The following is a 16,478-nucleotide window of genomic DNA, read 5'->3' as shown; positions in this document are numbered from 1 at the left end:
TCTCTTGGCTGTAGATGAGATGTGCACACAAACTGAATCCCAAGTATGCATGGAGAAATCCTTTGCATTTGTTGCATGGTTATAGATGCTGGGAAGAGAGCAAAATGTTAGAGGATTAAAACCAGACTCAAAGCTAAGTCTAAGGTAGGTACGGACAGCAACTTGCTGCAAGGACCAAATCGGGTCTTACCATGGGTCTACAAAGTGAAACATAATCTTATGGGGAGAGCAATCTTATATTAGGCCCAGCTAGAAAGGGGTTTTTTAACCCTGTTAATAATGCTGTGTGCAGGTTTTCATCCATTATCGTTTTGTTAGAACATCCTTGCTAAGATCTAGCTCTTTTATGGGTCTGACACCTCACAAGAATCCAAGCGGGGAAATGGATCCAATAAATGTAATCTACAGGTGAAACTTACAGAGGCAATTTGGGAAAAGAAGCCATCCTTCTTGGGGTTTTACCATTTTGCAAAAGTTATCACCTCATCTCCTAAAGTATTGAGATTTTTACTGATTGGTCAAGATTTGTATTTTATGTGTTTGTTCTTGGAAAGGCTTATTTCAATAGAAATTATCCCACAGTGTTATGGCTAGTATCATCATCATCATCATCATCATCATATCATTTAAAAATCTGATCAAGTAAAGTACACACACATATATATATATGTATGTATAGCCTTATCTACATGTGAAAGTAATTCTGTTTATTCTTATTCATCAATTAACAAAATGCATGTAAATTGGCTATGATGAGACAGACACAGAGCTAGAGATATAAAAGAGAACATGAAATTGTCAGTCTTTGCCTTCAAAGAGGTTAATATACAGTGAGAACAGATCATTGTTTAAAAAAAATCACAAAAACAATGATATAATAATAGACAAAAAGAAATGTTATGAAGGAGATACAAAAGTGTCTTAGGAGATTAAAACAGTTTTCAAAGGCAGTGGACAGCTTTTCAAAGCAAGTGAAAGCTTTTCCAAGCAAGCTTTTCCAAGGCTGAGAGATAAGTGGGATTAGGCAAAGTGGGTTGGTTGTGGAAAAATTCAGGCATAGGAAACAGCAAGTGCAAAGGCACTAGGGCCAGAAACAATGGCAAGCTTAAGAGGCATGTTGCAAAGAGGTCTCCGTGACTGAAGCAGAGGGAGGGAGGGATGAAGCATAGTAAGAGAGGCTGGAGTCAGGCATGACCTAGCCCTTCAAGGACAGTAGATATGATTCTATGAAGCAAAGGGTGACTGGGCTAGATTTGCATTTCCAGAAGACTTCTCTGACTACTGTATTTGACAAAATAACTAGAGGGAGCAAGAGTCCAGGTAGAAAAGCTTTACTATGGTCAAAGCAAAGAAAGGATGAAGGCATGGATTGGGGTGGTACTTACTGAAAAGGGATAAGAAGAGACTGAAGTCAAAAAGACAGCACATGGGAGTGGGTTGGATGCAGAAAGGGCGTCAAAGATGATTGTCAGAGTAGGTGATTAGTAATTGATTGATAGAAAATGGTAATATCAGAACCAGGCTTTTTATATTCATTCTATTCTATGTAAATCCATTCTATGCAAAAGTATTCAGTGCTTACCAGATACAAAGCATGGTGCTGGGAATCTAATGGATAGCAATATGAAAAAAGTGTACAAAAGGATATATGATCTCTTTTATATGCTCACATTCAAATACAATGTTTCTCATTGGTGGAAAGAGAAATAAAACTACATACCTACATACATATGTATACTCACACATGCAGATGTATACACATGGATGTGTGTATATGTGTATGAGTACATATATGTACATATAAATTTTAGGTACTTGTATCACATGCACACCTGAATTACGCACTTGTTTCAAGGGGATTGTGGAAGATATACATAAATAATTACTGTGGAGGTAAGGAAGAGAAACCAAAACGTTGCATGAGACTTTGTTCTTAAAAGAAATTAAAATGTTTCAAAAACCATGAAGTCTTCTAGTTCCACCTTATTACAGAAGAGATTTATGACACTGGCCCTATTTACCAAATACAGTCCATAAAAAGAAATTTACGCACTAGTATTCAGCTATATGATCCATTTTAATATATGACGTATTATGGTAATCATGGGCATAATATTATCACTAATAATAATGATAAATAATAACACCAGTAATCATCCATGTATAGTAATTTTAAAAGATCACATAATAAGCAGAACAATGTAAACATAGGTTCTATTTAATGTTGCTTGAAACTTATCTTTTTAGTTTTTATGTTTGTTTTTTCTGGAGGAGATTCTAAACTCACAGTTTTGTTATCAAACTGCTTCTCTTCACAGCAGACAGAATATGATTCATGAGCAATTCTGTCAAGTATTTGCCAAATGTAATGGAGAACACTTTTCCAGTCTCCCCAGGGCATTTTGTGGGTCAGAAGTCCTTTGTTTAACAGACTCAACTTGCGTGTTGATTCTAAGAGTCCAACCAAACATACAGGACAATCGCTCTTCTGTGAGTTCTTAAGGCTCCTTTCATCTCATTTTCCTCACACGATAGTCTTTGCTTGTTTCAGTTTTGTGTGTATTCCCTTTGATCGCTTGTTAATGTCTCCTGTTTATAGGGATTGTATTATCTAATCTCTAAAATAGTATGTAATTGTCATTTAGTGTTACTATAATTGTGCAGAAGGTGGAGTATGTTTGTAATCACTTACTCTTTAAGATTTCTCACGTCCAAGGGTCCTTTACTGTTCTTGTACTTAAATTTATATTTTTAATTTTGTGGGGTTTTTTCCTCTAAAAATAACCCTCAAATTTTATGAGCTTCAGGCCCTGGAAAACTTATCTGGCCTGCTTTTTCATTTGTATTATAATAATTTGCTTTTATGCCTTTTTCACAGTATTTTAACTTCATGAGAGTAGGGGCATTTTTTTTTTTCTCTACTATCTAGCATTTAGTTCAGTAAATGCTTGATGAATGAATGAATAAGTAATGCACATTTAGTGGTTGTTTTGAAGTTGGCTCTGATGACTGAGATTTTCTTTTGCATTCATGCATCTTCATTAATGCCAACTTTGTTGCAAAGTTGTTTAAAAAAGTAATTATCTTAAGTTACTTTTAAAAAAGTTCAAAGTATTTGCAGAATTCTAAATTAAATTCCCATTACTGTCAGTATCCGTAATATTTTGCAAAAAATGCAATCTATCTTCATATGTTAATGTTCTTTCATTTTATTTATATTTTTTCTTTAAAAAATTTTCTTGGGGTATTTTCCAAATGGGAATTGCTGCGATAAAGGGCATACTTGGCCAGCTTTGTAGATTCTAAGAGTACTTTAAAAGGAAAGCCTTGCCAAAGAAAAATGTTCTAGTACTGGATTGCACTTATTTTAAGCTGTCATTTAATATAAGATCTCCATTTTGTCTTTATTTCTCAAGTTGCTTATTTATAAATCGCCACTCTATTTTTCATGAGTTGACAAATGTTGACAGATTGACATATGTTACTTGAGAGCTGATATACCCTCTATGATACGTACTCTAAAAGCTAAACAATATTTAACAACTTAAGAAAATTATACATACCATGAAGATATGTCACCATTTCTAAATTATATAATTCAGGTTCATATTTTGGTTTTCAAGGAAGCAAAAATACTCTTCTTCCCTTCTCCATCCCTTCTTCTGATCATTTCCAAGGTTTAAAAAAAAGGAGGGGGACCAAAACCTCAAAATCATTGGCCACTTTCTGACCATAGAGATGAATAATTTAAGGACAATCTCAAACCCTTGAAAAATCTCGTGTTTTCATTATTAAAGAAATGGACTTTTATTTGGTTATTCTTTTACCTAATCATAAATAATGAAATAAAATAACCCTCGAAAAATTAACATTAAATAATATAAAAGATAAAGACATATTTAAATGATGTATTGGTAGAAAAAAAATTTTGGACTTTGTCATAAATCTTCTGACACTTCAGCTGCATTGACAACTAAAATATGACTCCAGAATCCAAACACAGGCCCAGGAAGCCCTGTCATCCAATTGCCTCTTCGTCACCTTTCTTAGATGTTCTTTCAACGTTTATCATTGCAAATTTTGTCCTCTTTTTTTTTTCCCTCTCTCTCTCTGTCTCTCTAGCACATCAAACCAAAAAAGAACAATGATTGAACGCTCACTTATACCCAACTTCCTGCCTTCACATTCACTCATTCCCCAGGCCTGAGTATTTCCACAGGAATCATGCTATTACTTGGTGGCCACTATGTTTTATTATAAAGACACGGCAATGTCCGGGTGCCTGGGTGGCTCAGTCGGTTAAGTGTCCGACTTTGGCTCAGGTCACGATCTCATGGTTCGTGGGTTCAAGCCCTGCCTGGGGCTCTGTGCTGACAGCTCAGAACCTGGAGCCTGCTTAGGATTCTGTGTGTGTCTCTCTCTCTCTGTGCCTCCCCCGCTGCGCTCTGTCTCAAAAATAAAGAAACGAACAAAAAAAAGACAATGAAACAAACAAACAAAAAAAGACAACAAAATCAGCAATGTCAATGATCTTTTCCGTGGTCCTTCATGCTTAGTTTGGGAAAACTGTCAACTAGTACTATAGATTTGTTTAAATGGAAAATTATCACAAAATTGTAGGTTCTTCCGTTATCCTCACGGAAAAATTACCGTAATGGGGAATTAATAAGCTGTTTTGAGAAGTAAAACATCTAGATCCAAACCAAATCCATTCTAAAATGAATTCTAGTATTTCTATAGGTATGGGTTTCACTAATGCCTTCCCGTTTTGTTTGGAAAGACCTGAAACTTTTCATCCCCACATACATGTTTGCTTGATATTCCTCAATTCTAAAATAACGATATATTTGATAACATTTATCTATTGTATACCAAGCCTGTAAAGGGTCTCATATCCTGGAGATAAAGTACGCATGCCTAGTGCGGTGTCACGCAGGTGCCCTCGCCCTTGACCTCTGACCCGTCGGCCGCCCTTGAGCCGAGGGCGCGGGGCCAGGAAGCAGCAGTCCACGACCCCGAGGCAGAGCGGCCACCATGGCTAAATACCTGGCCCAGATCATTGTGATGGGGGTGCAGGTGGTGGGCAGGGCCTTTGCCCGAGCCCTGCGGCAGGAGTTTGCAGCCGGGCAGCAGCTGACGCTCGGGGATGGGCTGGACACCAGTCGGCAGCTGCCTCCAACCTGTCCGGCCTCAGCCTCCAGGAGGCACAGCAGATTCTCAATGTCTCCAAGCTGAGCCCCGAGGAGATCCAGAAGAACTACGAACACCTATTGGAGGTGAACGACAAATCCGTGGGTGGCTGCTTCTACCTGCAGTCCAAGGTGGTCCGAGCCAGGGAGCGCCTGCAGGAGGAGCTCAGAATCCAGGCCCAGGAGGACAGAGAGGAGCGGATGCCCAAAACGTGACCACTCAGCCCGTCCTCCTGTACCCTGCCCACCACCTCTAATTTATAGCTCGGTAATAAATGTCTTTTCCGAAAAAAAAAAAAAAAAAAAAAGGAAAGGACTCCCCTTTTTGCTGCTTCCTGCTTGTTGAGCAGTGGCCCCTCCTGGGAAAACAGAGCTATTTCAGGCAACATTCAGATTTCATTTTACATTAGACTCTGTGGAATATTACAGTGCTATTCGGGTGTATTCATAATCTTTCCCCTGATTTTGCTGTTTTTATGGCCTAGTACACTTATATTTGGTGTTTGTTGAAGGGTAATCAGAAGATATTTGGACATCAAACTTTTTCAAAGTAAATAATGATGGCATTACTGCTAAGGTATCTCTTAACAGTTCTTATTACCCTGCAAATTAAACGAGAATAAAATCATTCTTCTTTTAGGACTATTTAAAATGAATGATTTTGCCCTCCCCTTCCCATATTTCACCTTTATTTAATTGGCAATTACAATATATACCTAAAGGCTGTCTGCAGGTAATGGTTCAGTTAGCACGTGCCCCGGAGAATAGAAAATCAGGAGCAAATCACCTGTAAAGAGGAGGAAGTCCATTTCACACATTGCTGTTCATACTCACCTCTTCCTGCCCACAACAGGAGTCTATCCCTGTAAATTAACTTTCTAAGTTAGCCACGGCTGTCATAGAACTATGAGGACGTGACCTCTACATGGTTCTGGATCATTCCACGGTGTGGATTACCCTGGCCTTTAACTTGTGTCCTTTGCAGCAGGGTGCCCATGTTTTCTGGATTTCACTGCTCTTTAGAATTCTCCACCAGAGGGAGGGCAAGGGAAGAAGGAGTTCATCCGCAGTTCTGAGGAAAGTTTGAATCTGAGAAAGCTAGCGTTAATGTATTAAAGATCTCTAGGACTGTCTTCCCAACTCTACCTCTCCCTACTTGCTGTCCCTCTCAGCAGAACTGAGTGACCCTCAGCTACTATAGTAACTTGATTGTTGGTCGTCTTTTAACCAGGGTTTGATCAGTTCCTTTGAAAATTAAGTTGGGAGTGAGAGATACAGTTTAAGACACCCTCTTTGAAGAGGCTAGATGATTATTATTTATTTTGTGAAAAGCTAAAGACGAGAGTTATGACAGGCACGTTGTTACCCACGTGAAGGCGGGGTACACACGCATTCAAGGGGCAGATCCAGGAAGACAGCGCCATCGACCATCTTTAAGGTTCTCGCAGCCCTTCTGTGCACCCGGAACAGCCTCACACTCAGATTCCCTTACACACAGTTTGTCTTTGCCCTACGCGCGCGTGGGGCTCTCACTGAAATAAGAAAGGAATGAATTCCACACTCTCATGCAAAAATAACCAAAGTTTCGCTCCTTCCTGATGGCTGCACAGAGCCTTCTTTTGGGGGGCTGGTGTCAGAGTTCCAAACTTTTTTCTCCAACGTCTCTCCGCATTGTTGGGCACGGACCTTCCCTTCGGGGCTGCTTGGCAGCGGAGGAGAGCGAGGAGCCTCTGGGTCCTTTCCTCTGTCTTTGAAGCTCCCGGGGCCACTGGGTTTGGTTCCCGCGAGCGCGGCGGCGCCGGCGCGGGCGACGTCTCCGCGCGGCTTCCAGCGACCCCTGTCGGGGGTTCCCGGCAGTCGCACTGCGCGCCGCCGCCCCCCGCCCGGCCTGGCTCGGGGAGGGAAAGGGGCTGCGCCCGGGAGCGCCGAGCCCAGGCTCCTCCCGGTGGCGTGTCCGCGCCTCCGGGTGGGGGTGTGGTGGGGAAGAGGGAGGGGGCGAGGCAAGGGGAGGGGGAGAAGGAGGCGCCAGCCTCCAACCTGCGAGCGGGAGGTGGGTGGCTGTGGGGCAATTGAAAAAGAGCCGGCGAGGAGTTTCCCCAAAACTTGTCGGAACTCCGGGCTCGCGCGGAGGTCAGGAGCAGAGCGGCGGCGGCTGCCTGGGCGAAGCGAGCGCGGGGCAGGACGGTGAACGCCTCTCCCTCATCGGGCTGCGAGCGCGCCGGACGGACGCCACCACCGGAGCCGACAGCGGCTGGACCCAGCGCGGCGGGAACCGAGGACTTCCCTGAGCGACACGAACAGCTCCGAGAGCGAGAGCGACCGCCAGCCCCAGGTGGCCCGGACCGCACGCCGCGTCCGCGCCGCTCCCCGCGGGCGACAGGAGACGCCCCCGCGCACCGCGAGTGCCTCAGCCGGGCCACGCGCTCTCCCTCCTCGAGGGACAAACTTTTCCCGAACCCGATCCAAGCCTTCGGACCAAACTTGGGGCGCGTCGCCTTCGCCGGGAGCCGTCCGCGTAGAGCGTGCATTTCTCGGGCGAGATGTCCGAGCGCAAAGAAGGCAGAGGCAAGGGGAAGGGCAAGAAGGACCGAGGCTCCGGCAAGAAGCCCGCGCTCCCAGCGGGCGGCCCGAGCCCAGGTGAGTGCGCAGCACGGCCCGGCTCCGCGATCCTCTTCCTCCTCCTCCTCCGCTGGCGTCGCCTCTCCCTCGCCTGCCCGCGCCCTGCGCTCCTGGCGCCTGGCGCTGCTCCCGCGCGTCCGCGGAACCGGGCGGTTCTCGCCTTCGGTGGGGCCGCCCCTCACCTGGGCGCCCAGCCCCACCCGGACGTCCGCACCCCGCGCGTACGGTTGGGGGCGGCAGCCGCGGCCCGCACCCTCCGGGGGTCCGGGTCGCGCAGCACTCCCTGGCACGGCCTTTTCCCAGCGCTCCGCAGCTGAGCCCAGCCCGGGAGCCGGACCGAAGTGCGGGAACCGAGGCTGGGTGCGCGCTCGTCCGGCGCTAGGAGGGCTTTGCACGGGCCCCGTCTGCCCTCTAGCGAGAAAAGCGGGAACGGGTCTCCACTTGGCGCGCCTGGTTGGGCAGAGCTGGGTGGTCGCGAGAGAGGCCCCGGGAGCTGGAGCGGGTGCGCGGCCGAGGGGAAGCCCTATAGGGTCGCGGTGTGTGCGTACGTTCACCCTGATTCAGCCCTGAGATACTGGAACTCAGATCAGTTGAGAGGGATTCCTAGAGGTCAGCGAAGCAGATAAAAATCTAGCCAGTGCCAGGATCCAGGTCTGCTCCAAATAAGTTCTCAGACTTCCAGCTTACCAGTTCTGGTTTTCAGGACCTCCTTGATAAATATGCTTAATTTATGCTCCCAAGAGGTTCCAAAAAGCAAAAGTTTGTCTAAATTTTTGAACCCAGGTGCCTGCTGGTTATATAATAGGATGAAATGGCAGTCGAGGCTTTCTAGAGACAAATCTTGCTTTTGATCATTAGCACACGGATGTGAATGACAGTTTCACCTTAGACTTCCCAAGGAAGAGCTGATCCTTTAGATATATATTGTCTTGAAGAGAGCAAACATCCCACATAAATACTTGCTTATGAGTGACTGAAGAAGATGCTTAAAAAAGGAGAAGAGAGGGAGACGTATAAGGTCTTTTTTTTTTTTTCTGTCTCGTCCATTCCCAATTGTTAATTGATCCAGATTCATTAAGTCACTTAAAGTCACTTAAAGCATCCCCCAGCACTCCTGAAGAATTAATTCAATAGCACTTGGTAATACTGTGGCTGAGAAGATAAGCAGAAATATTTGTTCCTTGTAGGAAGAAAACAAGATTTGCTTAGACTTCTTATTGGCATCACTGATAGCATTTCAGAACCTGACTTACTGGCAGGGACCTTCGGCAGGTTTTGAGCAAAACAGAAATTGAACAAAGAGTAATTGTTTGGCCACTGACCATTCCTGTGCATGCTTGTATAATAAGATACTGCTGATCAGATTCACCTTAATTACTTCATGAGGGTATATTGAAATTTTGTTTACTTTTACCTTGTGTTTTGGAGACAAGGTCTGAAATGGGGAGCCGAATTAGCAACCTCTACGTGACTTTATCTATTGTCCTTTCAAAAGTCATCATGGTAAATTAAAGAGACCTTACATGTAGCCAGAACTGTAAAGTTGTAGAGTTATTTGTGGGGGCCTTAGGTCTTTCCCTGTCCTGCCTGTGAACTCTGCCTTCACAAGTTTCTGTGTCCCTCTGTAGGTGGTCTGATGAATTAAGCAGGGCATTGGTTTGAAGTGGCATCCCTCTCAGGTAACAGGTTTGCATTTTGTCAAGGGTTTATAGTGGCAGTGCCATAACATAGACGTTTCAGATAATCAGGTAGTTCCGTGGGGGGGAGATTTAAGAGCAAGCAGGCATTTCTGTGTCCTACGGATCTTATCTACTAGGTAGCAGCTGTGTTGTGACTACCGAAGGTTCTCCCTTGACACAGAGTTCCAGAGCTTCCTCGGTGGCTCTCATTCTGCTTTCCAGTCCACGTTGCGATTCCCTCTAAACCAGATAGATTGGCATCTCCAAGTGACATTCTCCCTATTATCTTCCTGAAAAATTGAGGTGAACTTGGCTCGGGTTAGTTTTTAGTATGTTTATCTCTCTTTTCCATCAGGGAGTCGTCATCTTTGGGGAGGAACTTTTTACCTCCTCCTGGGCACCTTGGAGGAGGTAAAAAGTCATATAAATCACATAAACCACTTAAGAATATTGATTCTTCATTCGATTGAAAAGAATGGTCAACTTGAAACCAGCTCTCTGTAAAGGCACGTGGCATTAATAGTATTGCTTTGAAATCAGCGTTTCTCTCCTTGTCGTTTTCCTTACAATGGTGAGTGCCAGTTACATTTCCTTATCTTGGGGGAATAAATAACCTATAGCCGTAATGGTTTGTGGGAGAAACTCACGTGCCTTTCTTAACTTCCTTTGCACTCAAGTTCTCCAGGTGTCCCCAAAAGAACGACTTCTGGTGTCATCACTGTAGTGTTGCCCCTTGACAAGCCAGCCCAGATGAGGACCTATGGACCACACCCGTCCGTTAAATAGCTCCTGCATAAGAGTAGGTCAGCCCCACACTTCGCCCCTTTCTTAAAGTGGCCACTGCAAGTGCACATGCTACATGACGCACATGAACTGCCCAGCCTCTCTTTGGCTGTTATAACATTACTTCACGACAGTCGGGGGAGATGTAATGCTGAGATAATGGCCTCTCAGCCCCGCTGTGTACTGTATTATATGCAGAGGCATAAACACATCTGTTGGAGGGAAATTTTCAGGGGAAAAGGGCTTCTTTAACTTTCATATGACATGTGTGACTGATATGTGATACATACATGGCTATGTTTCATAGCATCCACATTTTTATACAATTAACTGAATATTGAATTGCACACTATTGGGGCTGCAGATGTTCAACAGAATTATCTATTCCATAATAGTGGCTCTAATAGGTCCCAAGCCCTTGGTGTCATTGGTTCCTCTTCTTTGCTCAAAATAAGCAACCTCAGCAAATCCTGGGCTTTGTAACCCAGATCCATGTTGTACCAGGGGCCCTGTAACATCCTGGGCCTCCTAGATTCTAGACCTCCCATTCCAGCCTCTTCTTATTGATTTAACTCAACAAACTCTTCCTGTTGAAGCACCGGTTACAAACCCAGAGTTTTTGTTTTGCTTTGTTTTGTTTTGCTATCTGGTCTTTGGCTCTGAGCTTCCCTTATGAATCTCCATTGGCTGATATGTTTTTCTTTCATAAAACACCACAAAGGATTCTTTTCTGTCTCTCCCTCCCTCCCTCTCTCTCTCTCTCTCTGTCTCTCTCTCTCTCTTTTTCCTTTCAAGTGACCTGAAACAAATCCGTGACCAAGCTAAGCCGAGTTCTAGAACTATTGTGACTCCTCTTAATCTTGGCAGAAGGAGGCATTTGTGAGTACAAGTGGTGGATAAATTGAGAATCTTAGTATACCAAACGGGTAGAAGTGGTCTGTGTGCTCCCTCGATGACATCACCCATGTGTTTCTTGAAGTGGTTCCCCAGACTGAAGTGCTTGTAAACATTCTTGGATATAAAGTGTGCTGTCACTAACAGGGCACCGTGTGTTTACAGAGCCAGAGGAATGTCCAGCGATGTTTCAAGCTGGTTACTTCTGGCCACTTACCTTATGTAATTATTCAGAACACTAAATATCATTGATAAGATGAAATAGGATTTATTTTGAAAAATTATTTTGAAGCAGAAAGAGAGAAACTTGGGATACTATTCTCATATCTGCAAGATGAGAAAGTAATACTGATGAGGAAAATATATATATATATATATAATCAGAAAATATTGAACTAGTATGAGAATAAGGAATACCTTACTAGATGCCAGGCACTGTACTGGATGCTTTTATATTCATTAGAATGTTTTTAACGTTTATTTTTTTATTTTTTTTTTTTTTATTTATTTTTGGGACAGAGAGAGACAAAGCATGAACAGGGGAGGGGCAGAGAGAGAGGGAGACACAGAATCGGAAACAGGCTCCAGGCTCCGAGCCGTCAGCCCAGAGCCTGACGCGGGGCTCGAACTCACGGACCGCGAGATCGTGACCTGGCTGAAGTCAGACGCTTAACCGACTGCGCCACCCAGGCGCCCCTAACGTTTATTTATTTTTGAGAGACAGAGAGAGACAGAGCACCAGCAGGGGAGGGGCAAAGAGAGAGGGAGACACAGGATCCGAAGCAGGCTCCAGATTCTGAACTGTGAGCACAGAGCCTGACGTGGGGCTTGAACCCACAAACCACGAGATCATGACCTGAGCTGAAGTCGGATGCTCAATCGACTGAGCCACCCAGGCACTCGTTATATTATCAATAAGGGAGCTAATATTTATTGAATATCTTAGCATGTTCCAGGCAGTGTAACAGATGCTTTGTGTATTTTGTCACTTGTCCTTTGGGAAGTACAAAAATGCCTCACTGCCAGTCGGCAAAAAGCAGGGTTCCTGGTTCTTAGCTCTTTAGCCAGATTGCCTGGGTCTAAATCCTAGTGTTCCTGCTCCTTACAGATATCATGAGAAAGTTACCTAATCTCTCTATGCCTAAGTTTCCTTATTTGTAAAAACTGCATAGGAAAATGTTATTATTATCATGAAGTTATTACGAGGCTTAATGAGATAATCCACGGAGGCATACTGAACATCGCCTAACATGTAGTAAGTGCCCGATACATGGTAACTCTGTTCATAAAATTACTTAAGAAGCAGATTGTCCAGGTCTTTACAAAGGTATTCGATATCATTTTCAAAACTTACCTTTTATGGTAAAAAAAATAATCCCAAACTGGCTTTAGATTAGAATGAGTATAAATATTAGTATCTACTACCTGTATATATAGAGAAAAGTGGATAAATATGTCAAACACCATAGCGGCATATACGTATTATGAAAACGGTCCCGAATTCAGTCTAAATATTGAAAATAGAGTGAGGTGCAACATAATTTTATCTCTGGCAGAAAGACGTTGAGGTTTCAAGCTATGAGAAGATTTTGAAACACGACTCCTTTGCTGGCAACACTTAAGAGATGACTCTCAAACCTCACTTTATTATATAGAATGCATAATCTTCTCTTTGGGGACTGGTACAAATTGCAGCAATTGAAAGGGAAAGAGTGTGTATGAACATTTTCTTTGTTATCTTTTTATCAAGTGTAATAGTATATTGCCAGCAAGGAGCCCAGAATTGAGTGCAGGTGTTACTAAATATAAATAAATGATGAATATAGGAAATCCATACTTCTTCACAAAGAGTGCTCTCCCCTCTAGAACCACTAGAATGGTTGTACGTAGTGTTTAAAGTTCTGGGAGTATGACACATACCAAATCGGTATTTTATTAACTTTCTCGGAGTAACAAGCTAAATTTGGCTTTCACAGTCCTGATAGTTTATCGTGTTCTATTAGGACAGAGGAAAACAAACCGGGTGAGTGATTCTGTTTGCTTAAAGAGACAAATAAATGGACTTCTCATATTTTGGTTAATCCTAGGACTTTCCTCTGCATAAACAGAAAATGCAAAAAAAATAAATCAGATAGTTTTGGTTTAAAAACTGATTTATTTTAACCAGAAGACAATAGTGTCTATTGAATATGCTATAAGGTACAGAAAATGAAATTTCCCAAAGGCACAAGTGACGTTTTGGATCCACTGTGATGCTTCACATCCTAATTGTGTGGTTGTGTCCTTGTATGAGTTTTAATAGATTCTTTAAAAAGTGAGCTACCAAAATGCCAATAGATGTCAGTGTTTGTTGCTTTAGAAAAGGCAAGGTGTTAGGGGAAAAAACAGAACTTAATTTGCTCTCCATTTTACTAACCTAAGGCTGGCTACTCTGAGAAGTTTGATAACTGTTAGGACCCTGTATAACCTCGTGTGCTTACACTTTGTTAATGAGAATGCTATATTTTCACATTCCTCTCTTCTAAATATTAAAAGATGCCTCTGCAATAAATTCCTGAAAGAATTCAGAATGTAGGCTGAAAATACACTAATCAGCACATTTTTTTTTCTTTTTTAAAATGAAGACCAATTGTGTGAGAATGTGGTTACGTCTTGTATTTCTTTTGCATTTTCAAACAATAAATTAATTATGCATGTGTTGTAGATCATCTTGATTAAGATTGAACAAGTACACTTTTGAGTCCAACGCAAGGGAGATCCGTGGACTGCAGATCTGGAAGGCCAGAGATAACCAGAATTTTCTTCTTTGTCCGAGTTACCAGTGTCACTTTTCTGTGGCCTCCAGAGGGTGCTCCAAGAGCATCACACTGCTATTCCCCAAAGAATGACTCCTTTTTAACTTTTCTTAAGTTACTTGCATGTTCTGGGCAGTCTATGGGGAAGAGGAGGGTCCTGGTTTGATCAGAGTTAGCTGCCTCAACTGGAGTTCATTTCCCAGCTAGACCAAATAGCCTGAATTCACTAAGAATTCTGAATGGGAACATTCTGATACATCATCCTGATGATGACCATGCAGTTGTCACTTGCAAGGGGGTGTCCGTGAAATTCATTTTCACCGGCACTTTTTCCTCAGAGAACCTAATATCTCATAAGCACCTTTTAGTTGCCCTTTAGAGCTATTCCTTTTGAATAAGTTCAGAGCCTTCGAAGAGATTTAGTCACATTTAAAAGTTGCATTATGTAATCGAACAAAGGATTTTTACTAACACGTTTGCTTTCATTTCTTCACACAGTTTCTTCAACCCCTGGCTTAAATTGTTTAAGAACCCTACTCTTTTTTTTTTTTTTTTTTTTGAGCGAGTGAGCAAGCAGGGTAGGGGCAGGGAGAGCGCACGCGCGCGCAAATCCCAAGCAGACTCCAACCTGTCAGTGCAGAGCCCAATGTAGGGCTCAAACTTACGAACCTGTGAGATCATGACGTGAGCCGAAACCAAGAGTCAGACACTTAACCAATTGAGCCACCCAAGCACCCCAAGAACCCTACTTTATAGAGGTACACATTTTTGAAAATGGGTATGAAAGACTAAATCCATTGGACATGGGCTAGTATTGTACTATTGTCACCTCGTCCTTGTCATTTGCTCCTGACTTATTCCACCTGGCATTAGCCATCTTCATTCATGAGTTGCTCCCATTATATGAGTCCCCTTCTCTTTTTGAAATGCAGTGTAGTTTGCTGTGTTTCCTAGACGAGAAAGGTATTACTGATGGAAAGTAGCCTTTGCTCTGCTTCCGTGTCCCAAATCTTTCATGCCACAACTTCATCAGGCCGGCAGCTGGCTCCTTGGGCAGCTGTTGAGTTTTAGTTTCAATGATGTGAGAGTTAGGGAATGCTTTATTGGGTTGAACCACATGAAATAGTCAATTTTGTAGGTCATACATGACTGACTCTTGTCAATGTCCTATGGTTTAATATTTGGAGTCTCTTGAGTACTTTGGCTTTGTGCTTTACATATTATTTTAAATAATATTGTAGGGACAACGTCGAGAAAATTCTTATAAGTTTTGGTAATTAAAAGAGGTTAAAAGTAATATATAAAGGAACCCAGGATAGGATATCATTGAACCAGTGACATTTTCTCCAATAAATGGATCAGGTCATATGATATCCATATAAAACAAATTCAGCATAGAGTGTCAGGGCAAGGAGTATTTCCCCTTGGAGAGAAAAGTGGTGTATTTCTACCACAACATAGAACTTTTATTTTTATTTGACCTTAGAAAACTGTTATCTTGCTTTCTCTTACCCACCATACTTCTGCAGAGATTACAGAGATATGAAAAGGAAATACTAGTGAATGATGAGTAATCCTGGTTTTATTTTATGAGATAATAGGGAAAAAAAATACCTTTGCCCACTTACACAGTGTTACAGCAACACAAGTTTTCTAGTATATTAATAACTGTAAAATTTATTGTCAAGTGGAAATGCATCTCATTATGATTGGCCTATATTGCTTTATAAATAAAGTTAAATTTAGATAGAGCTAGGTTTTAAAAAGTGTGTATATTCACGTTTGTGACTGTAAGTCATGTTTGTTATATATAATCTCGTAATTGCAGAGACAAATTGCATTTTTTAAGGTTATGACAGTCTCTTTAGCTATTCCATAGTGAATCTAAAACCAATCTTTAAAAGGAAATGTCTAGATTCCAATTTGGAATGATTTTTTTTTTTTTTTCAGAATACATCAATCTTCTAGTGAAATGTTTTAAATACTGAAGGTCTTATATCTAAGGACTCCAGGATTGAAAGCTGAAATTCCTACACATTTTGTGATTTACATTTTATACTTCAAAAATATATTCCAACCTTATGTAAAAAAGTTTTAATATTAATTATGCATAGAAACATGTCTCTATAAATGCCCTGAGGGTTTTTTTTTAAGTTGTTTGTTTATTTTGAGGGAGAGAGCATGAGTGGGGGAGGGACAGAGAGAGAGGGAGAGACATGATCCCAAAAGTAAGTTCCCACCATCACCACAGAGCCCGATGAAGGCCTTGGACCCATGACCTGTGAGATCGTGATCTGAGCCAAAATCGGACACTTAACTGACTGAGCTTCCCACGTGTCCCTTAATGCCCTAAGATTTTATAACTGAAAGTTTATTTCTTAGCTGTGTAGTATGTCATTTATTTTGGAATTTTTATTCATATATAATAATAGGAAATCACACTTACATGTGAGCTGATAAGGAATGCATCCAAAAATCAAAGAAGAAAGAAGTGAGGGACATAGATGTTTAAAAGAAAA

The 16,478-nt window shown here is 42.2% G+C and overlaps 1 protein-coding gene and 1 pseudogene across 3 annotated transcripts in view; both read left to right on the top strand.

The window, feature by feature from the left end:
* NRG1 (neuregulin 1) overlaps positions 1–16,478 on the top strand; it is a 1,105,519-nt gene that overhangs the window by 874,444 nt on the left and 214,597 nt on the right. Inside the window, exon 1 of one of the 3 annotated variants that reach the window (XM_049631636.1) lies at positions 7,630–7,826. The exons of the other annotated variants lie outside the window; for them this stretch is intronic. Coding sequence (XP_049487593.1) covers positions 7,730–7,826 — 97 coding nt within the window. The 5' untranslated portion in view covers positions 7,630–7,729. Of the gene's footprint in view, positions 1–7,629; positions 7,827–16,478 lie in introns of those variants that run through there. 3 annotated transcript variants of the gene reach the window in all.
* Positions 4,992–5,420, top strand: LOC125923385 (mitochondrial import inner membrane translocase subunit TIM16-like; annotated as a pseudogene).

This window comes from Panthera uncia, chromosome B1 (assembly GCF_023721935.1).
Source record: "Panthera uncia isolate 11264 chromosome B1, Puncia_PCG_1.0, whole genome shotgun sequence".
Taxonomy (NCBI): domain Eukaryota; kingdom Metazoa; phylum Chordata; class Mammalia; order Carnivora; family Felidae; genus Panthera; species Panthera uncia.
Note: the sequence above shows the minus strand (reverse complement) of the source record. Positions and strands in the feature narration are given on the sequence as shown.